This window comes from Apium graveolens, chromosome 1 (assembly GCF_009905375.1).
Source record: "Apium graveolens cultivar Ventura chromosome 1, ASM990537v1, whole genome shotgun sequence".
Lineage (NCBI taxonomy): Eukaryota > Viridiplantae > Streptophyta > Magnoliopsida > Apiales > Apiaceae > Apium > Apium graveolens.
The window spans coordinates 140,483,512-140,505,723 of record NC_133647.1 but is presented as its reverse complement, the minus strand read 5'-3'; the positions used below and the strand labels follow the sequence as shown (position 1 = coordinate 140,505,723).

The window sequence follows — 22,212 nt, the reverse complement described above, 5'->3', positions numbered from 1 at the left end:
CAATAAAGTTTCAAGTATGGATGAGAGGGAAGCTTTAAGCATTTTCTAGAGAAACCTGGACCCAGTACACAATGAAAGATATATAGTGGAGCTAATCAATAGGGAGCCGCAAAGTCTGGAAGCGGCTTATTCCATGGCTGCCAGATTTATTAAGGAAACAGATGTGCTCCAGGCAATGAGGATGACCCGGAATGGGGGGTCTAGGGGTAAAAACACTGATGACCGACCGAAAAGGGGTTACCATCAGGATAAGAAGTTCAAGCAAAGCAACCAAAGCCAAGAAAAATAAACTACTCCAGTTTTCCAGAGACTTGGTCCTAAGCAGGAGTCAAACGGCGATCCAGGACCCACGAAGCAACCCCGGGAGCCGAAGCAGGTACCGGACTGGACTCCTCTAAATATGACCCGGGAGAAAATCTTGAAAGAGGTAAAAGACAAGCCTTTCTATTATCATCTGAAACCAATGCAAACTCCTCCGGAGAGCAGGCCTTATAATAGGCAATGTGATTACCACGAGACCCATGGCCACAAGACTGAGAACTGCTTATCACTCAAGTACTTCATTGAGGACCAAGTGAAGAAGGGGAACATGAACAAGTACTTAGTCCGGGACAACAGAGGGGAAGCGCAGAAGAGAGGAAAGAATGTAGTCAATGTGGTCCTAGGTGGATCCTACTCCCCACCCCGGAGCCCGGACTTCGGTGAAAAAGTGCTCTCAATCCAATCACTCCCAGACCTGGTGATATCCTTCAGCAGCAAGGACTACGAAGGAGTCAACCCACATCACAATGCAGCTTTGGTTGTCACTCTGGACATCTTTGATAATGAAGTAATAAGAATGCTCATAGACAATGGCTCCTAGGTAAATATTCTCTTCAAGCACACAGTGGATAGAATACAGTTAGGGAGTGTCCACTCAAATGAATGCCGGGAGGACCCACTCTATAGCTTCGGCCACAACTTAGTCCCGATCCAAGGAACTTTATATCTGCCAGTCATTTTTGGATCCGCTCCTAACCAAGTGTCTCATGTCATCAAGTTTTATGTGATCAACGCTCCTTCTTCATACAACGGAATCATTGGCAGATCAGCTCTAACCATGATGCAAGCAATAAATTCAATCTCTCATCTCAAGGTCAAGTTCCCAACCTCGACAGGAGTGGGGGAGATAAAAGGAGATTATGGAGTTGCTGAAACATGATACAACCAGGGGTTAATTATGGCAGAAACCCATCAAGATAATAAAAGGAAGGCTATAGTTCTTCACAAGCAACAAAGCATTAAGAAGCACCGACCCCGGACACGGGAGGAAGCAAACAAAACAACTCCTGAAGGACTGGCAAGCAACCAAGTCATGGTAGTGGACAAGACAAATCAAGTCCTAGACCAAGCTAGTCCTACCATGCAAGCAACCAAGGAACCTGAAAAAGAAAACTCCTATCTGAAGAAGAACTCTGAAGCCTGAATCCATCAAATGGTTTCAAACAAAGAGCAAGCAAAAATTGAAGCTGCAGTCGAAACAAAAGAAGTCCAGGTAGATGAAAGCAATTCTAGCAAAAAAGTGAAAGTTGGTTCAGGACTCGAGGAGTCCTTCAAGGAGAGATTAGTATCCTTGCTCCGGGAGTACAGAGATGTTTTTTCCTGGAGTCCAAGAGACATGCCAGGACTACATGAGTCCATAGCAATGCACAACTTGGATGTCAACCCCAACAGAAAACCAGTCAAATAGAAGAGAAGAAACTTTGCCCCGGAGAGACAAAAAGCCATCGACGAAGAAGTGGAAAAGCTACTCAAAGTAGGAATCATCAGAGAAATCAAATATCCGGAGTGGCTAGCTAATGTGGTCATGGTGAAGAAGTCCAACGACAAATGGAGAATGTGTGTGGACTACACTGATCTGAATGATGCGTGCTCGAAGGACCCATACCCTCTCCCAAATATTGATCAACTAATAGATGCCACCTCCGGACACATCATACTAAGTTTCATGGACGCCTTCTCCGGATACAACCAGATAAAGATGAACCCGAAGGACATTCCTAAGACAGCATTCATAACTCACAGAGCAGTCTATGCTTATGTGCTGCTACCCTTCGGACTTACCAGCACAGGATCAACTTACCAAAGAGCCATGAACAAGATATTCAAGTCCCAGATTGGGAGGAACTTGGAATGCTATGTCGATGACATGATTTCCAAATCAACAACTATACCAGGGCATGTGGAAGATCTGAAGGAATGCTTTGACAACCTAAGGAAGAACCAACTCAAGCTGAATCCGGAGAAATGCACCTTCGGAGTAGGAGCAGGCAAATTCCTAGGATTCATGATCAGCAACAGAGGCATAGAAGTCAATCCGGAGAAAATAAAAGCTATCCAGGAGATGAAAGCTCCCAGGACCCAAAAAGATGTGCAGAAGCTAGCAGGATCCCTAGCAGCACTCATGAGATTTATCTCAAAATTAGCAGAGAGGTGCCTACCATTCTTTGATTTACCCAAAGGAGCAACCAACAAGAAAGATGTGAACTGGAATCCGGAGTGCCAAAAGGCATTCGAAGAAATCAAGTACTACCTCTCTCAGCCACCAGTCCTAACTAAAGCTCAACCAGGAGAGCCTCTCTACTTATACTTGTCAGCAGGAGCACAAGCCGTAGGAGCTGCCCTAATCAGGGAGGAGAATGGAACACAACAACCAGTCTACTATGTAAGGCAAGTCCTAAAAGATGCAGAAACAAGATATCCAAGATCAGAGAAGTTTTCCTTTGCCTTAGTCATAACTTCAAGAAAACTCAGGCACTACTTCCAATGGAGAGAAATCAGAGTAATGACAAATCAACCACTAAAGAAAATAATTCACAAGACAGATGTCTCGGGAAGACTTGTCAATTGGGTTGTGGAGTTGAGCCAGTTCAATTTAAGTTTCGTTCCCAGGACGGCAATCAAAGCTCAAGCTCTTGCAGATTTCATAATCGAATGTCCCAGAAGAAGAACCGGAACCAATGGACATGGATCAGGAGCCAAAAAAGGATACAAGTCCGGGAGCCTGGACCTTAAAGGTAGATGGTTCTTCAACAAGTGAGAGGTCGGGAGCTGGAATCATACTCAGAAGTCCAGAAGGATTCAAGATACAGACAGCTATATCTTTCGGCTTCCCCGCAACAAACAATCAAGCAGAATATGAGGCATTGATCGCAGGACTAAAGCTCTCCAGGACTCTAAGGGTCCAGGACTTAAAAATTTACAGCGACTCCCAGATAGTGGTCAAGCAAACAAATGGAGAATACATAGCAAAAGACCCTACTCTGGCGAAGTACCAAGCGCTGGTTCAAAGCTACTTAGCTTCAATACCAAGCCATCAAATCCTTCAGATATGTCGAGAAGAAAATGAAGAAACGGATATCCTATCAAAGTTAGTCTGGAACTCATCATACCTGGACTGCTCAGTTTATTTCGAAGAACTCCTCAAACCATCTATCGAATCCAGAGAGGTCTTGGAAATCGAAAGCAACCACAACTGGATGACTCCCTTCATTAAATACTTGGAGAATGGAGAGCTCCCAGAAGACAAAGGAAAAGCTCAAAGACTGAAAGTGAAAGCAGCCAAGTTCTTCTTCGAAGAAGGAATACTTTACCGCATGACCTTCTCATCTCCTATCCTAATATGTATTGGCCCAGAAGAAGCAAAGTACTGTTTGGTAGAAGTGCATGAAGGGATATGTGGAGACCACATGTCTGCAAAGGCCCTGGCCCATAAGATTATAAGACAAGGCTACTACTGGCCAACCATTCATCAGGATGCAATAGAATTCGTCAAGAAGTGCAAAGAATGCCAGCTTTTCAGCAATGTGTCCTGGATCAGTCCAATCCTACCATCCTCAGTCCTGTCACCTATCCCCTTCGCTGTTTGGGGTATTGACATTATGGGACCCTTCCCCCGGGCCAAAGGAGACCTCAGGTACCTACAAGTCTCTATTGATTACATGACAAAATGGGTTGAAGCAAAAGTAATGAGGACAATCAATCAACAAGACTGCATAAAGTTTATGAATAACATTTTAATGAGGTTCGGGATACCACGAGTCCTAGTATTAGACAATGGGCCCCAATTCATTGGATCAGAGTTCGAGTCCTACCTCCAGGAGCGCGGGATCAAGCACAAAAAATCATCAGTGGCATATCCCCAAGGAAATGGCCAAGTAGAAGTAACTAACAGAATCATGCTCCGAGGTATCGAGAAAAGACTCAAAAAAAGCAAAAGCAAATGGCCAGAAGAATTACCAAGTGTACTTTGGTCCTACAGGACAAGCCCAAGGACAAGCACCGGAGAAACTCCATTCAAGCTAGCTTATGGAACAGAAGCAATGCTTCCTATTGAAGTGGGCTCTCCTTCCCACAGAGCAATAAACTTTGAAGAAGAAGCAAATGAAGAAGGACTTAAAACAAAAATAGAGCTAATCGATGAGGTCCGGGATCAGGCTGTAGAAAGGATGGAAAAATACAAGGAGAAAACAAGAGAACACTTCAGTAAGAAGTCAAGAGTCAAAAACTTCCAAGTCGGAGACTTAGTCCTTCGAGACACTGAAGCATCAGATCCCACAAACACTGGAAAACTAATTCCCAAATGGGAAGGACCATACAAGATCAAAGAAGTCCTCAGGCCAGGAACCTACAAGCTCCTGAACATGGATGGCTCAGATGTCCCAAACACTTGGCATGGACTAAGGTTAAGAAAATTCTACCAGTAGGAGAACAAACAAAGCAACCAAAAATCTTGAAGCCAATATGGCAAGCAACCAATTTGTTTCTCCTTATATTTTGTATGAATGATTAATGAAAAGTTTTCCCCCCTTTACATAATTATCAAAACTAACCACTAGTTCGGACAAGCTATTAGTCAGGACTAGAGCAACCATTTTTACTTTGAATTAATTTTCTAAATAAAAGCCACCACTAGTCCGGACAAGCTATTAGTCAGGACTAGAGCAACCATTTGTACTTGGAATTAATTTTCTAAAAGCCACCACTAGTCCGGACAAGCTATTAGTCAGGACTAGAGCAACCATTTGTACTTGGAATTAATTTTCTAAAAGCCACCACTAGTCCGGACAAGCTATTAGTCAGGACTAGAGCAACCATTTGTACTGGGAATTAATTTTCTAAAAGCCACCACTAGTCCGGACAAGCTATTAGTCAGGACTAGAGCAACCATTTGTACTTGGAATTAATTTTCTAAAAGCCACCACTAGTCCGGACAAGCTATTAGTCAGGACTAGAGCAACCATTTGTACTTGAAATTAATTTTCTAAAAGCCACCACTAGTCCGGACAAGCTATTAGTCAGGACTAGATCAACCATTTTTACTTAGAATTAATTTTCTAACTAAAAGCCATCACTAGTCCGGACAAGCTATTGGTCAGGACTAGAGCAACCATTTTTACTTAGAATTAATTTTCTAACTAAAGGAAACCACTAGTCCGGACAAAGCTATTAGTCTGGACTAGTGCAACCATTTTATTTGGAATAAATTTTCTAAGCAAAAAAGCTAAACACTAGTCCGGACAAGCTACTAGCCAGGACTAGCGCAACCATCTTTACTTAGAATAAACTTGCCAAGTAAAAAACCTAACTACTAGTCCAGACAAGCAATTAGTCAGGACTAGTACAACAATTTTTACTTGGAAAAATATTCTAAGGCAAAAACAAACTACAAAAACAAAGCAAAATAACAGCACAAAAAGCAAACATTAAAAAAGTTACCAGACTCGAACAAGTACGTAGCAAAGTACGAATATTACAAATATCAAAGTTATCAAACATCTTCAAGAAATATCAAAGTTACAAATAAGAGGAAAGTCAAGACTCCGGAGCATTAGGAGGAAGGAAACTGGCGCAGGGCCCGTCGAACGGCTCCGGATCCCCTAGTCCGAGCTCAAAATCTTCCTTTGCCTTAATAAACTCAGTAACGAAGCTGCCCCAATCGGCCTCCGGATTGGTCTTGATATGTCACTCCGCAACCAACCAACAACGGGCTATCTCCGGAGCACCAGCATTGGCAAGAGCTTTGTCATACTCCTCGGATCTCTTGAACTCTGCAATGACTTCAGCCTCCGGACGCACATCAGACATCTTCCTCCGGAGCTCAGCCAATTCAGACTTTAGATCAGAAGCTTCCTTTTCAGCATTCTCAGCCCGGGTCCTGACATCATCAAGCTGCTGGTTCAGTCCGGAGAGAGAAGTGTCCTTAACAATGATCTGGTCCCGGAGCTGGCTAATCTCAGAATCCTTATCAGCAATGGCAGTCCGAGAATTTTTGAGCTCGGTGTAGGCCAGAGAAGCTGATCCGGCCATATACCCACCAAGCTGCAAAAAATAGAGAAACTTAGAAAAATATTCTAAGGCAAATCAACGCAAAAAACGAGAACAAGAAGAAAACATACCTGACCCTAGAGCCGGGAACACTCCTTCATAGTTGCATCAAATCCGGACTGGTTCATCCTCCTCCAGTCAGCTTGAGCAGGAATCCCAACCATGAAACGAGCAACTTTCTCCTCCAGCCCCGGACCACCGGCATCCGGACTCTCATCATCAACATTCTTTCCTTTACCGCATCCGGAACCAGCTTCAAAGTTTTCGGCCCGAGGAGGCTTTCTTCCAAGGGTCCGAAGCCTCTTCTTCCTTCTTCTAGAATCACCATCCGGAGCTTCGCCTATAGGACCAAGATCCTCAATATTAGAAAACTCATCTCCAATCTCAATCTCAGCATCCTGCTCCGGAGCAGACTGAGTCACATCAACTTCGGGCTCCGGTCTTGGGACCACATTACTCTGGGATCCATCCTCCGCAGAGGCATTAGATTGATGTGAATTTTTTTGGCATTAACAATTTTCTTTGGCAACTTGAAAGCTTTGCCAAGACCCTTCAACGCATCACTGTATGCCGAAGATGACATATCCGGATTATAGTGCGGCAAACCTGCAAAGGAACAAAGCAAAAACACAAGTCAAAACCAATAAGGAATCAAGGCACATGAAGGCAGATAAGAAACATACAAGAAGTCCGGACAAAAAGGAAAACTACTTACAGCCTAGCCTATGCATAGTTCTATGATTCATGAAAGTGTCTCAGGTCATTTGGAAACCCAGATATTCACAAAAAGCAAACATCAACCGGATAGCTTCACCCCGGAGCACATCCCTACGGAACCGAGTCCGGACTCCTTCCGCAGCAATGTAAGGAAGATAGTACAAGTCCTAACCTCGGAGCATGATTAACTCTCGATTCCAGTACTTCAACGAAGATTGCTGGATTACAGGCCTGTAAGAGCCGCCATACCCGCACTCCGGAGCCCGAAACCGAAGTTCATAGAGAGGGAACTGGCTGGACCGGACCAGATGAAAGATATGATGCCATAGCTTGAACGTGGGCTGCACCTTAAACTGATCGCAAGTAGTAATAAACCAAGTCATCCATTTTATACCATTAGGTGTTATCTGCATCAGAGAGATCTTGTACACGTACTTGCACAGATGCTTCAGGATCAAGTGCCAATGAGGATTCCATCCGGACCGGAGATGCTCCAGCCACACTGGAACAAACCCATTAGCCGGCCTATGATGAACCCGCTCATCCGGAGTCGGCCATCTCCACTCGATCCGGGGGTCCAACTGAAAAGCAGTCCGGACTGCAGAATCCTGAGCCGCGTGGTCTAAGACAGCGTACTCATCCTTCAACTCATAGTGCTCCTTAGCCACTATACTATCAGCAAATATCCTATCAAATGATTCCCTGTCGTAAGGACCCGGACCCGCATTTTCCTGTCTGGCATACCCGGACCTGATACTCCTAAAATAAAAGCTATTTTCGATCTCATCACTCTTGCTAACAAAGTACCCCAAATTCTCAACCCATAGACCCTCTGGACTGCAAGGTACCTTTCTGGAAGAAATCGTAGCAACGGAAAGCTTGGTTATAGCCTCAGAATCTGAAGTAGAAGCCTTCTTCCCCATCTCAGCTCGCTCAGAATCACCAGAAGACTCAAAATCCGAACTAGACGGACCCAGATAGCAAGTTATATATGCCTAGGCACGAACTTTAGTCCGGACCATAAATCTAAAACAAGTGATAAAGGTTAGTCTAAAACCCTACAGTTTATTTATCTTGAAAGCTACATGGTTTAGACTACCCTATGTTCAATTTTATTACAAGTCAAAAGCAACCAGTCCGGAGAACCAAACCCAAAACACAAAACGTAAATCCAAAACCTAACAAGCACTCCGGACTACACACCTAGTCTATTACCCCGAACCCAAATGCCATAATGACACAAAAACATTAAAGACCAAATTCCAAAAAAACAAAATTACTAGTCCGGACTAGTTAACCAAGTCCGGACCAAAACAAAAACCCTAATCCCAGAAACACGATTCACCAAAATCAAAATACCAAAATATGCCAAAAAACTATATACATACAAATATACACATGAACATTCAACAAAAACAAACAAAATAACACAAAGAAATAAACCACTAGAGCAGAAAACTCAAACAATAAAGCAGAAAAGCAAAAAAGAGACTTACGAAGATATAAAATATGGAGTGATTGGGGATGACCAAGAAGCAACAGCGAACCTCCAAGAACTCTCCTGTAATATACGGCGTCGAAGGCAAAAGAAATGAAGAAACGATTTAGAGAAAAGGAAAAAAGCGAAGAGAGAAAGTGAAGAAAGGTAAAAAATAAAAGAAGAAGGCAGGGCCTCCTTTTATAGAGGCAGTAAAAAAATGAACAGCCACGCCACGTGGCACAATCCTAGCCGCCCATCATAAGCGGTCATTATTGAAGAGTCATTATTACAGCACGTCTTTTGAAAAAAGACAACTGTAACAATTCAAATCATTGGGGGGAAAATACCAAAAACGTTTCAACTTCCTAGTCCGGACTACACCACTCAGCGCAATACGGACTGGGGCAAGAAAAGCTCAACTTCTTTCAAAGACAACCACCTTAGTCCTGATTTGCCGAACTCGACAAAATCCGGACTAAGGGCAAGAAAAGCTCAACTCCTTCCAAAGACAACCACCTTAGTCCTGATTCGCCGAACTCGGCGCAATCCGGACTTCGGCGAATCCGGACTGGGGAAATAAAAGCTCAACTCCTTCCAAAGACTACAACCTTAGTCCTGATTCGCCGAACTTGGCGCAATCCGGACTGGGGAAAGAAAAGCTCAACTCCTTCCAAAGACAAACACCTTAGTCCTGATTCGCCGAACTTTGTGCAATCCGGACTAGGGGCAAGAAAAGCTCAACTCCTTCCAAAGACAAGCACCTTAGTCCTAATTCGCCGAACTCAGCGCAATCCGGACTGGGGGCAAGAAAAGCTCAACTCCTTCCAAAGACAACCACCTTAGTCCTGATTCGCCGAACTCGGCGCAATCCGGACTAGGGGCAAGAAAAGCTCAACTCCTTCCAAAGACAACCACCTTAGTCCTGATTCGCCGAACTCGGCGCAATCCGGACTGGGGCAAGAAAAACTCAACTCCTTCCAAAGATAACAACCTTAGTTCTGATTCGCCGAACTTGGCGTAATCCGGACTGGGGAAAGAAAAGCTCAACTCCTTCCAAAGACAACCACCTTAGTCCTGATTCGCCGAACTCAGTGCAATCCGGACTAGGGGCAAGAAAAGTTCAACTCCTTCCAAAGACAACCACCTTAGTCCTGATTCGCCGAACTCAGCGCAATCCAGACTGCGGGCAAGAAAAGCTCAACTCCTTCCAAAGACAACCACATTAGTCCTGATTCGCCGAACTCGGCGCAATCCGGACTGGGGGCAAGAAAAGCTCAACTCCTTCCAAAGACAACAACCTTAGTCCTGATTCGCCGAACTCGGTGCAATCCGGACTGGGGGGAAAAAAGCTCAAAATATTCTAAACAAGACAATAAAAAACTCATGTTCTACAAACAAACCCAAATTCACTCCCCCATCCAGAAAGTCTACATAAGGGAGTGGGGGGCACATGATAGTACACATAGCTCCTGAGAGGACTACTCCTAGGCTTTTAACTCAATACAGCTCCTAGAAGGACTACTCCTAGGCACTTAACTCCATATAACTCCTCGGAGGACTACTCCTTGGCTCTTAACTCCACGCAGCTCCTGGAAGGAGTAGTCCCGCACACTACCACTCCTAACCAGCTCAGTCCCGCAAGCCTAACCTTGGTAAATCCCAGCACGTGAGACATTGGCCCAAGCACATGATTGGGACAACTGTCACACAACAATCATGGGAATAATCAGGGCACGTGTTAGAGGATCCTCAGAACATTCCTCGGCCAGTCCCGCACTGACACGTGTAAAGCATCCACTCCAGCCAGGTATCCTCCGCTCCCAGAACCAATGGCTACGATCTAAAGATACCAACCCCAAAACCCTGCCCTTGGGCTACAAATAGCCCAGGAAGGCGAGTTTTTGGGGTTAATCATTCTTTCTCACTCATATACACACACAGCTGTCTTACATTAATATTCATTTTCATCTTCTCAAAAAGCGAGTTATTACACTCACGCCGGAGGCGCCGTGGGACTCCAACCTCCCTTCCGGTGTTGTTTTGTAGGAACCCCACCACAGCTACACCCCACGGCGGCGGAGGATCCAGGCACAGCGTCGAAGGAGCAGTCCCGCCACCAGAAGTTATCAATTATTAATGACAATTGAGCTAAAAATAGGGATTAAGACATTTCTTACCTATGTGATCTGTTTGATTAAAATACTGAGAAACTCAGAAATCGACAAGAACGTGTTGAACTAATATGGATTTAATTGTGCATTTATTTACAATAATGGTGCTACTGCTACAGCATAAGATGAGTCATGGGCCCCATCTCCATACAGATACCATTCCTTGTTTTGCACGAATATATTGAAAAATACAAAACTATATTCACTACAATACAACTATGTAAATAATCCAACCAACTAATCATTAAAATTAAAATGTGTTATAATCCTCTGCTTATAATAAAAAAATTAAAATACAGTTAGTAGCCCACTTTTAAAAAGTAAATAAATAACTAAATACATGTTTATTAATATGATTTGAATGAATTAAATCAAATTAAGAAAAGAGTAAATCCCAACCCAATGAACCAATTCTTAATTATGTACATTATTAATACATTCAATTAAAAAGTACTAAAAACTAATACTACTACATATTTAATAACCTAATCCATACGGACGAAACCCACTTGAAAACCTTGCTTTCTTTCCCGGGTGTGGACTTTCGGCTTCTTGCTCACCGGATAGTTGACTTTTCCGGCCAAAGTCAACTCCTATCTCCAACGGAACTCCGACTTCCGGCTCAGCCGGCAAGTTTAAGTCAAAGTCCTTTAGGTGCCCATGCAGCTGGCTAGACCCAGTTCCAGACGATGACGTCACGCCGCTACCGGCGGCGCTTCCTATAACACCGTCGTAGTGGCGGCGTTTATGACCACCGAGAGCTTGGCCGGTTGGGAAAGACCTGTGGCAGATGTTACACACGTGGGCCCTACCGCTAGGGTTCAACACTGAAGTGACGGTGGTCCCCGAGTTGGTGGCGGAGATATCTTGTCCGGCGGCGGCGAGCTTCCGGTGACTTGCTTTGTGGCCGCCTAGTGCTTGGTAGGATGAGAAGAGCTTGTGACATACGCTACACTTGTAAGGAACATAGTGATGGTTTGCAGAAGTTAGAATTTGGTGGTTGTTCGCCGACTCAGCGGGGTATAGTGGATAGGTTTGGGTTTGTTTTGTATCAAGGGGTATCGCCTCAACGGGCTTTGTGGTGATTTTGGGCGTGTCAGTGGTGCCGCGGGCAAGCATGATGAGACAGAGAGCAAGGTACTCCTCTTGGGATGATGAGTTTTCGAAGCGAGGTGTTTTGGTGCGCTTCTTCTTAATGCATGGATCAGTAGAGTGAGCAGTAGTGACATCATTCATAGTTTTGTTATGGTTTTGTGGTAGGGTTTTGTAGTGAAAAGAGGGTGGGGGAGTGGGTGTAGTAGGAGAAGTAAGAGCTTCAATAGCCATTTGGAAGAGTAGAAAGAAGGGGGGGGATATATATAGGGGAAGGAGTAGAGGACAAGTGTTTGAAAGAGGAAGCCAGAAGAGGCGAGAGAGGTTGCGTGAGGGAAGGCGGTGGGAGTGATAATAAATAAATAAAATTGATGATTTAATTTTGACTAAATATATATTTGGTATGAGGTATTTTCATATATATATATCTAAAGAAATAAAGAGAGAGTATGGTTAATGGTTGTGTATATTTACTTGTGGGAAATTAGATAATAAAGAAATAATGTATAATGTATGGGCTTGATTATTGTTTGGTGTGTGTTGGTATAGGAGGAGGAGGGGGCGTGGTGGGGTGGGGATCTACACAACTAATATTTGCTGTAAGCGCTGCCTTCATTTGCTGCTTCTCATTCAATGTCATGACTTCTTCAAACTCAATCTACATTTTACACTCTTTCCTCACGTAATTTTTCTCCTTTTCCATCTCAATTTAGGGCCTACTCAATGCTTATAATACAAGCCCCTTCACTCACGTTTTTAACTATTTCTCCTACTTCTTTTAATACTCCATCCGTCTTTAACAATTTTTTTATTTGTATTATACATGTCAATATAATTGTTAATATCTTTAATTTCATTTTAATTTTAAATATAAAATCTTCATTTTATTAAAATACTCATAAATACGAAATCAACAAAATCACTCATGATTATGTTTGATTTTATAAATTAGACGTAAATTAGTATTCAATCGCTTAGTATGAATAATATAAAAATTTAAAAAAGGAACAACATTTTGGGATGAAGGAAGTAAATTAAATAATAATAAGTAAATTTTTATTACATGAGCTATACATCTGATCGGGCTCTTTTTGCTATATTCATTTAAAAATCCTTATGTTAAATTTTGGAAAATTAAATTGGATCCCAGTGATATGATAAATATGAGAAGAATAGATAGATAGACTATGAGGAAAGGTAAGGTTCCACTTTAGTGTTACGTGGCAGCAAGAGTTCTCTATCAAATTTCCTTTTTTGATGCCACATATCAACCCCTTTATCTACAAGAATAAACTCGTTTGCGTAAGACAATAAAGTGTAAATAAATAGATTAATACCTAAAACTTGCTAAACAGTTCACGGTATATCTCGGTGGCCTATTCACATTTCTTTGACGTGACCATTTTCTACACTACCAGTTACGGTGTATCTTGCAGCCTTCTGCTCTATCTTTTTTTTCTTTTCATAATGTAAAGAATCGTCAAGAAACTTCTGTATTTATCCAATATTTTAGTTATAATCAAATGTATTATATTATTAACATTTTAAATATCTACACACTACTAAGCAGTATCCTTGCATGTTCAAAATTCAGCATTTTTTTCATGGCGGCAATAATTTATTTTTTTTTCAATGTTTTTCTTTCTGAATTAAATTTAACATATTTACTCTGATTGAGAAAAAAATTTAAAAATTTAATTTTACAATAATTACAATATAAATTAAGTAAAAAAATATAATAATTTTCTTTTGACAAATAATTGAAAAATTCATTAAAACGTTCAAATTCAAACATAACAAACTAGACAAATAATTTTTCTAAACAAATAGTTATTTTGTTTTGAGATTACTTAACACAATGACAAATAGAGCAATTTAACATACAAATGTTACTTGTTGTGAAACTGCTAATAATGTTATTATAACTGACAGTGTCATTTTTATCCCAATATTTATAATTGTTAATAATTTTTTATTGTGAAAAATATTTAACAACAACTGATTTTGGTATATTACTAATTCAGCTGAAAATCAAGTGTAACCTGGGTTCTTTCGATGCGTGTACACCCAGCTACTACTGTGATTTTGAAGAATAACTTGATAGCCAAGATTTGACAATGGCCATAAGAAGAAATTAAAATCAAACATTATCCACATGTGTAGGAGTATGTCATTAATGACGCCACTTGAATACAGTTGACGTTTAAATTTTTATTGTACCAGTAGTCCAGTTGTTGGAATTAGTTGTTATAGAACCAAAACTAATACTACTACAGTACTAGTCTACTAACAAATAACAATCAACATTAAAAGGTAACTGCACAACTCAAAATGTAGTTCGGAGGAAGCATCCATTTGTGGGTATCTTATTTGACCGGATATCAATTAGTGTATTAATCAAATATGCTGTAAATTGGTATCATCATTAATCACGATTTTTTATTTATGGTATCAACTTTTTCTTGGCTATGTTTGTAGTTGTATATTTTCTTTTTATATATATATATATATATATATAATCAATGGTTTAATCCAGCTCACCTAGATTAATTTTGAACGCTGATAATACAGTATACTATTATTACGTATCTTTACCTTTTAATAAAATTGAATCTAGAATTTTTGATAATTAGGTTCTAAAAATAGTACCAATATCGATAGAACCGATAAGAATAGGTATCCTTTAATGGTAAATTTACTGTACTGGTTTGTTTGGTAGAAATCCAGACGCTTATATTATATACACATGCGATGTACATAATTTTCCACGTTTATGTTTATCTGAATAAATTTTGGTACGGAAAGCAAATCGGATCAACAACTCAAGCCAACTAGTAGTAGTGTACAACCAGTTCACTGTTTTATAAAAAGAGGGGAGCACACAACTGAAAAAATATATACATATATTTTTCCCTATATGGAATGGATAATCTTTAGCCTCACTCCTGTGTTCGGCTCATACATGCAACGCTACGCGGTGTTTGTAGTGAAGAACGTGACACGTGTCCATTTTTTTGATGTAAATATCATTTGGTGTTTCTGTCAACTACATATTTGTAGATGTTGATAATGTGTACGTGTATACATGGGTGTGTGTGAGTGAGTCTTGTCAAAGTAGATAACAACCTTTGACCTTTTCCTTCAGTTTCTTGTTGGGCTTTGGGTGTAGTCCTCTGTGCCTCCACGTGTGCTACAGTAGTTGTACTACTACTTTGCTGGTTAGTAGACAAATTGACCATACTTAACCAGCACTTGCTTAATTTAAGTTAAGTTTACTCATGAATATACGAATGCAGGCCATCAATCCTTATCCCATTAATTTGTGAAAAAATTTCAATTTTATGAATATTGCATTTTTCTAGGAATTATTACCACTTCCTTGCAATCATTAAACAAAATGCATAGCATAATACTGTAAATTTTCTCCACGATAAAAATGTGTCCTCTTATTTCTTACTAAATCCTATTTCACCTAAACTTCACTATTATTGATTTGTAACATAATTTCATAATTTTGAACTTTGTTGAAAGTTTATTGAATTTTTTATCATGTGTTTATGGATACATCATAGCCATACAATAAGTACGAAAATTTATTATTTTAATAACGGTGGATCTTCCGCATATATAAAAAAATACTCCAATAAAAATTATAAATTTTTGCGTCTGCTTATGTACATGAACACCTGGTAGAAAAACCCAAATATTTATTTGTACAACCAGTTGACTGTTAAGACTGGTGATTTTATCATGACTCCTATCTGCATTCTATTCTTTGCTAAGAATTCAAATAGCTCCTGTAGCGGTGGTATGACGTTGCTACAAGAAACTCCACGCCCTTTCTAGAAATTGATCGATTTCTAGACATTGAAAATCACCGTCCCCCGACTTGATAAGTCGTGGAAACTTCAAAAAGAATAAGTTTCGTTTTTATCTTCCTTTTAAACCAGAATGGTAACTGACGAATTTCAAATGAGATGAAAATACCTATTCGTCAACAAGGGGCGGTCTCTTATAATTTGAAAAGAATAAACAGTAGAAGATTCTAATATTATATCACATTCGCTGAAAAATGAAAACCATTTAAAATTAACTGAAACAAAACAACAGCACGTTTCAGTGAAATCTACCAAGCTCAAGTAAGATAAGATGTGGCAGAACTGTGCAGTCAAACGTGCTCTACCCAAAATTAAGCAAACACAGTGCAAGAGTAGATTTTAAATATAATAATATTAGTAATCAAGAAGACTTAAGTCTCTATAGCATAAGTTTACTGCTGACATCGTTTGAATACATACAAGTAATGACAATAAGATAGAAGGTTTATGTCCATGGGTGCTAGTAGAAGACGGTACAATTCAATTTAAGTAGTGGGATTTGGGATTGTTTTTGGCTTCGGTTTTACTTCAACTTCATTTACATTGCGCACGAAGATGGAATCTGGTTCATGGCTGCAAACAAGTGCCCAAACAAATTGGAATTATCATACACAATTCATAATAAACAAGAAAATGACATTATAAAAGGTATGAAATATATGTTATTCTTACGGTTTTTCTCCCTCGTCAAAAGTGTAACTAGATGCAACAGCCAACAGTCCACCATCTTTACTGAATGATAATGCAGAAATGCTTGAAGGGTACTTCGCATACTGCAAGTTCAATGAAGACAACTGTAATTGAATATTTGCAAGTTGCATGAACATAGAAATAAACCCCACTGATGTATACTTTACCTGATACAACCTCTTTTTGTTGTTTCCATCCCACACATTCACATAACCATCAGAGCCACCAGTTGCAAAAGTACCATAGCTGCAAATTGTAAATTAGAGGTAATATGCTCATAAATATCAGCATAACAAAGGGCATTCCTAGTGTTAAGACTGGTAATGCATTCCATTAGTCAATTTTAGCCTATGCACCGAAATTTAGGGAGCATACATCAAATTTACCATTAAATAATCTTTCAGTAATATAATAACATAAATAAAAGAATGATAACCACATAACAGATTTCAATAGAGAAGCAGAAGTATAGCCAAGTTATATCTGATTCCTATAAATTGTGGAGTAATGATTAACACCTTCAAGTCAAATGCATAGTATATGGTCAAAGACTCAAAGTACAGCAGTTATGGTAAAACTAATGGCAAGAACTAAGCAATCTACTGAAAAATTAATGATGGCATGTCTGGAATTACAAGCTCCACGTAAGTTAAGAGTTGGATTCTTAAAAAGAATGATTGATACAATCATACGGGAACCACTAAGATTAGAAAGATTTGATAACATTGAATATTTACTATTTTAATAATATTTTAAACATGTTTGAGCAGGTTGGATCATGTTGAATATTCAAAGAGATTTTAGTCTACGAACAAGTTCCATTACTTTGAATCTTCGTGATTCCGATTTAAGGTTTATATTGAAGCAAGACTCTTAATTTTTAAATTATATCTCTAACTTTGGATTAGACAAAAAAGTAAATGCTACTTGATTTTGGACTGTTAAAATATCTTGCAAGTTGTGGTTTCCTCCAAAGTTCAGATAAATATTGGGTTTGCATTCACTAGATCATTTTCTAACTACTTCCATAATATAAAAAGTAGTCCAATAATCCAGTTCTTGAACGTGCAAAAACTAAGTAGCACATAACTACATAAGTCCTAAAGCATGTCAGCACTTCAATACAAATATAAGTTTTCTTTTTTTTACTCTGTTTACGCAATATGCGCCACTTGAATTCCGTCTGCCTATCTATCTAAATCAGGGGTTAAGCAAGTATCCTAGTTCAGCCAACTGTTGAGAAAGAATGACACGGTGATATGCATATTGATGACTTAAAAAAAGGGTTTCACTTTAGTGCTGAGTCAAAAATATTGCATGAGAAAATTAATGATTGAAATGCAAATTTTTGAAATATAATGTAAACTTACATGGGGTGAAACGCAATAGCATTTACAGAGTAGACTACGTCTTTACCATCTTCTGATTGTCGATGACACTTGAAGGCATATCTGCAGAAGTTTCGTGGCCAAGCAAAAGCAACAATGAAAAGAAAAAGAATCTTTAGAAATAATGCATGTAGTTACTTGTAGAGTAATCATTTAAGATGTTTACTCTTCTTAGATGTCTAGGAGTAGGTGGTCTACTTATAATATATAAAACCCATAGCCGCACTGACAATAGAAGGGTGCTGCACCTGTTTTACACCTTCACCACAAATATACCAGACCAACACTAATGTACTAACTATACATGTTGCCATTTGGTGGACTAGCAACCAATAGCAATGATAAAAAAGCCCGGGTCTTTTACATAATAAAAGAAACATACTCCCAAAATGTGTACAAGATATGATGAAGAATGAATAGCTATTATCGAATCTTTATGTTCAACTCATATTAGTAATTTTTAACTATCCTCTACAAGATTAAATAGAGTATCCACCCAAATAACGAGATCTACAGATATAAATTGAACAAAAAGATTCAAGAAAAAAAAGTCAAATGGTCATCTTCATAAGTATGAGTAACTCGATCAAACATTCCCAATAAAACGTCGACAGCAAGATCATGAGAAACAGTAATAGGTTATAGGTAATTATTAAGAGTAAACCTATGTTTAGTATTCATGGTGGAAACATACTTTTTGCTTTGACCAGCTTCAGATAGATCAAAAAATTCCATAGCCACTCGACCTTCCACTGAACTGAGAGCATAACCTGCAAATCATAGGAAATTAGCAATACCTCTATTATTTCCAACACAATCAGACTAGCTAAAGAGAAAATGAACTTTGCTATTGGTTTCCTAAGAAATTTAATGGTGTTCTTGAGAACATATATTCCAAGTCCTAATATAGTATACAATTTATCTCCATTAGACAACTGAAATACTTAATTGAACTTAACATTAGGAAGGAGTTTGAAGAAAATAACAATTTACAACCATATAAAATTTCATAATATCGCTAACTAGTAGCACAAGACCACAAAAAGTGGGTTGATCGTAAAAATGGCATGTTTTACTGATAGAGAGATAAGAATACAACCTATAGATGTCATAGATTCGAATGAGAATGGGGAAAAACAAAAAAATTGAGCAGTCATTACACCACTTTTTAATGCACACCTGTTCCATTGGGGTAACAGCGGACACATCTGGTTTGGTATTTCAAAGAAGATGTCCTTTGTTGTTCAGGTCGAGACATATTCCGCAAATCATATACATTAACCTTCCGACCAGCTGTTGCAACCACCAAACGATGGCCAACACAAGAAAGAGAATAGACACGCTCAGGTTGATAATAGGTACCAACAAGATGGCTTTCCTCCCCTCCAGCTCCTCTAGGATCCCAACACTTAAGGGTTTTATCCCAGCTACCAGTGATCACTTGCCCTGAAATCAAGAATTGGTTAACATGTGTTCCCATATTTTACTGAATCTGGAGAGAAAAAGATTATCTAATGCTAATATAGAGTGATATAGTTGGTCTTTGCAGATTAATTGACGTAAGGCAATAACAATGTAACTACCATGTCATTGAAATGAGATGTATACTAAAGCTTTCCAAGTCAAGGGAGAATAAAAATATGAAATAAATTGGAATGTCAGTAAGTTCAAGGAATCGTCTTTAGTCTCACGACAGACATGACATGTATTTGGAGGTTCTCAATATAAAGCGTTACAGTGTACTTTCAGCTGCCTCGGAAGTATTCTGCCTTCAACATTACAATAATACTTGTAGCTAGATAGCTATAATTTTGCATATAGAAAGATAAAGGCCAGAGCTCTTTTTAGCCACATAAAGCGAAAGATGTGGTGCTGTTGCACCAGTGTCCTAAAATGCGTAAAGCGGAATCAAGCTGTAGAGTGAAATGTTAGCGCTTAATCGTTTGAATTGGAAGCTTAAGCAGTCTATTGAAAGGATAAAGAAGGGTAAAAGGGCATATCAGTATGAGTTCTTTTAAGTGGATTTTTCACAATAGAGGGTAAACTTGAAACATGTTCTCCAAAACATAAAAACATCTAAGTAGCTTTTGATTAACATGCCAAACTTGCAAGAGAATAAGATATCCGGTGTTGTTTCTGAATCATATGAATATGAGTTAATTTGTTATCGTTTATCAAGTACAGTCATTAGCAGTTAATTTTAGCTGGTGCATACACTATTGGGTATAGCATCAGTGACCAAAGATTGAAAAATTATCGCTGAACTAAGATATATGATACAACCGTCTCCTAAGAGCCTCCACAGTTCAAAATTCGAGGCAGATCATGTTCAGTTACAGCAGTCTATGAACTCGCTTGTGCATTAAGTATACTATATAAATTCTTTTTGTGTTATATGGCAGCCAAATTCTTCAGTGTACCTAAACAAGAGCTTCTAAGCATTAGCCTTGACAAAGAGAAGGAACCATATTTGATTGTTCAGTCAGAACAACTAGGCTCTGCTCGACATCATTAAAGCAAGCATGGGTGATAATTTCAACTTGTAAAGTAAATAGCATAAAAAAACTAAACTAACCTGTTGCATGTGAATACTCTACACAACGTACAGGTGCATCATGCTTTCCCAAAATTTCCTCTTTCTCATTGTTGAAAACAAGCCTGATATATTAAAATCATAATTAAAAAGGAATTTAACCACACCTCGATGAATTCAGCACAATCTGATTCATACAAGGTTCATTAGGCTCTCATCTTTTCAATTGGTTTCCAAACAGTACAATTTAATTTAAGTACACATTATCAAACACCGTAACAACAAAAAGTTCTTTATAAAAAAAATAATAGGTCCACATTCGATCACGCCTCGTCACTCTATTCCCAAAGAGTACAATTTTTTCTAAACTACAAATTATAAAGCTCAGCAACATTACAGTTATAAATAACGAAATTAGGTCACAACTCACAAACCAAAAAGACGTAATCACAATATCAACTAAAGATACATTATCAACCTCCGTAATTGCACAATTCATTAAAACCCCAAATGCAAAACACTTTAACAATAACTAAACTACACGTTACAAAGCTCTTTAGCACTTAAATCCATAGAAAACATAATTACGTCACAAAGGATTACACCTACTCACAAAATCAACTAAATCCACAAATCATCGAGCTCAAAACAATACGATTCACCAAAAGTAAAAATCGAAAACAACACAGATATAAAACAAATTCTTACTTTCTGACAGTATGATCAGCACCAACACTAAACCCTATGAAATCATCCTGAAAGCAGCAATCAAGTACAGCACCTCCGTGCACGAACTGCCCTCTCAACACATCTGAACTCGCATCGTACAATCGAACAGTCTAAAACAACAAACCTCCAATTAGTACCACAATACAAATATACATCGACGCGGACTTGTGTAGATAGGTCATAAATATAACTGAAATGATTTGATTAGAACAATTAATGAAGAAATGGTGAAAAGTATATAATATTGTTTAAATAATATAATTTAAATTATGTGTATACACATTTTAATTACTTTATCCCAAGAGGAAACGAGGAGATTATCACTGTGATTAGAGAAAGTGAGACCGGAGATTCCATCAGTTGGCAGACTGATTAGCTCTCGGCCGATCAGCGGTGGCGCCGTCGTCATCTTTTGTTTGGATTTGTTTAGAGAGAGAGTGAGTGAGTGAGTTAGAGAGAGAGAGGAAATGAAAATCTGAATTTTGAATTTGAGGCTTTAGTGTTTTTGTTATGTTTTCGATCTCAATGAATTTGAATTTTAGTGGAGCGCAAACATACTATATAAGCAGTGCAACTCGCGTGTTATTTAAACTTTATCTAACATACTCCTCTCCTCTTCACGGACGTCGGATCTATAGTTGAAGGGTCGAGATTTAAGGAAATTTTTTTATCCTTCCGCGGATAAAATTTTGAACTTCCGCGAAAAATATCCGTGGAAGGGCATTTCTCCTTTCCACAGATATTATTAGCGGAAAGGAGAAATGCCCTTCCGCGAATTAAAAAGATTTCCTTAGATCTGAACCCTTGAAATAATGATCTAAGAGTTTTAGAACAGTGTATTAGATATGACTCATTTATAATCAAATTGAACCGAACCGAATACAAGTTTATTCAAGAACATACGAGTTGAGTTGAATTCGAGCCGAGATCGAACATAGTCGAGTTATCTACTAATAGTTTGTATAAATTTTTTAATCGACCTATCTTAATGTATAATTTATAATTTTACAGGTTATATGAAATCGACCTATCTTAAGATATAATTTTTTAATCGACCTATTTTAAGGTATATTTTTACGTGTTTTGTGACATATTCCCTTTAGCAGGAGACTAACTTGATTAGGAGACTAACTTGATGATGCAATATATTCAAGTTTTACATTTGTAT

The 22,212-nt window shown here is 38.9% G+C and overlaps 2 protein-coding genes across 2 annotated transcripts; both read right to left on the bottom strand.

Annotated features, from left to right (window-relative positions):
• Window positions 1–11,045: 11,045 nt before the first annotated feature.
• Window positions 11,046–12,101, bottom strand: LOC141667401 (zinc finger protein ZAT6-like). The gene has a single exon (XM_074473890.1). The coding sequence runs from the start codon at window positions 12,058–12,060 to the stop codon at window positions 11,212–11,214; it is 849 nt and encodes a 282-aa protein (XP_074329991.1). The 5' UTR covers window positions 12,061–12,101; the 3' UTR covers window positions 11,046–11,211.
• A 3,936-nt stretch (window positions 12,102–16,037) lies between these two features.
• Window positions 16,038–21,574, bottom strand: LOC141667394 (mitotic checkpoint protein BUB3.1-like). The gene is made up of 9 exons (XM_074473878.1): window positions 21,337–21,574; window positions 21,024–21,154; window positions 20,358–20,440; window positions 18,962–19,228; window positions 18,477–18,552; window positions 17,765–17,845; window positions 16,562–16,640; window positions 16,377–16,477; window positions 16,038–16,277 (listed from the first exon to the last, which is right to left on the bottom strand). The coding sequence occupies exons 1-9, from the start codon at window positions 21,451–21,453 to the stop codon at window positions 16,190–16,192; spliced, it is 1,023 nt and encodes a 340-aa protein (XP_074329979.1). The 5' UTR covers window positions 21,454–21,574; the 3' UTR covers window positions 16,038–16,189.
• Between the last annotated feature and the right edge of the window lie 638 nt (window positions 21,575–22,212).

Coding starts and splice junctions, on each gene's coding strand:
- LOC141667401 (XM_074473890.1), bottom strand. CDS start 12,060: ATGGCTATTGAAGCTCTTACTTCTCCTACTACACCCACTCCCCCACCC.
- LOC141667394 (XM_074473878.1), bottom strand. CDS start 21,453: ATGACGACGGCGCCACCGCTGATCGGCCGAGAGCTAATCAGTCTGCCA. Junction 21,155..21,336: donor TCGTTTCCTCTTGGGATAAA/GTAATTAAAATG, acceptor TTGTTGTTTTAG/ACTGTTCGATTGTACGATGC. Junction 16,641..17,764: donor GCTATTGCGTTTCACCCCAT/GTAAGTTTACAT, acceptor TACAATTTGCAG/CTATGGTACTTTTGCAACTG.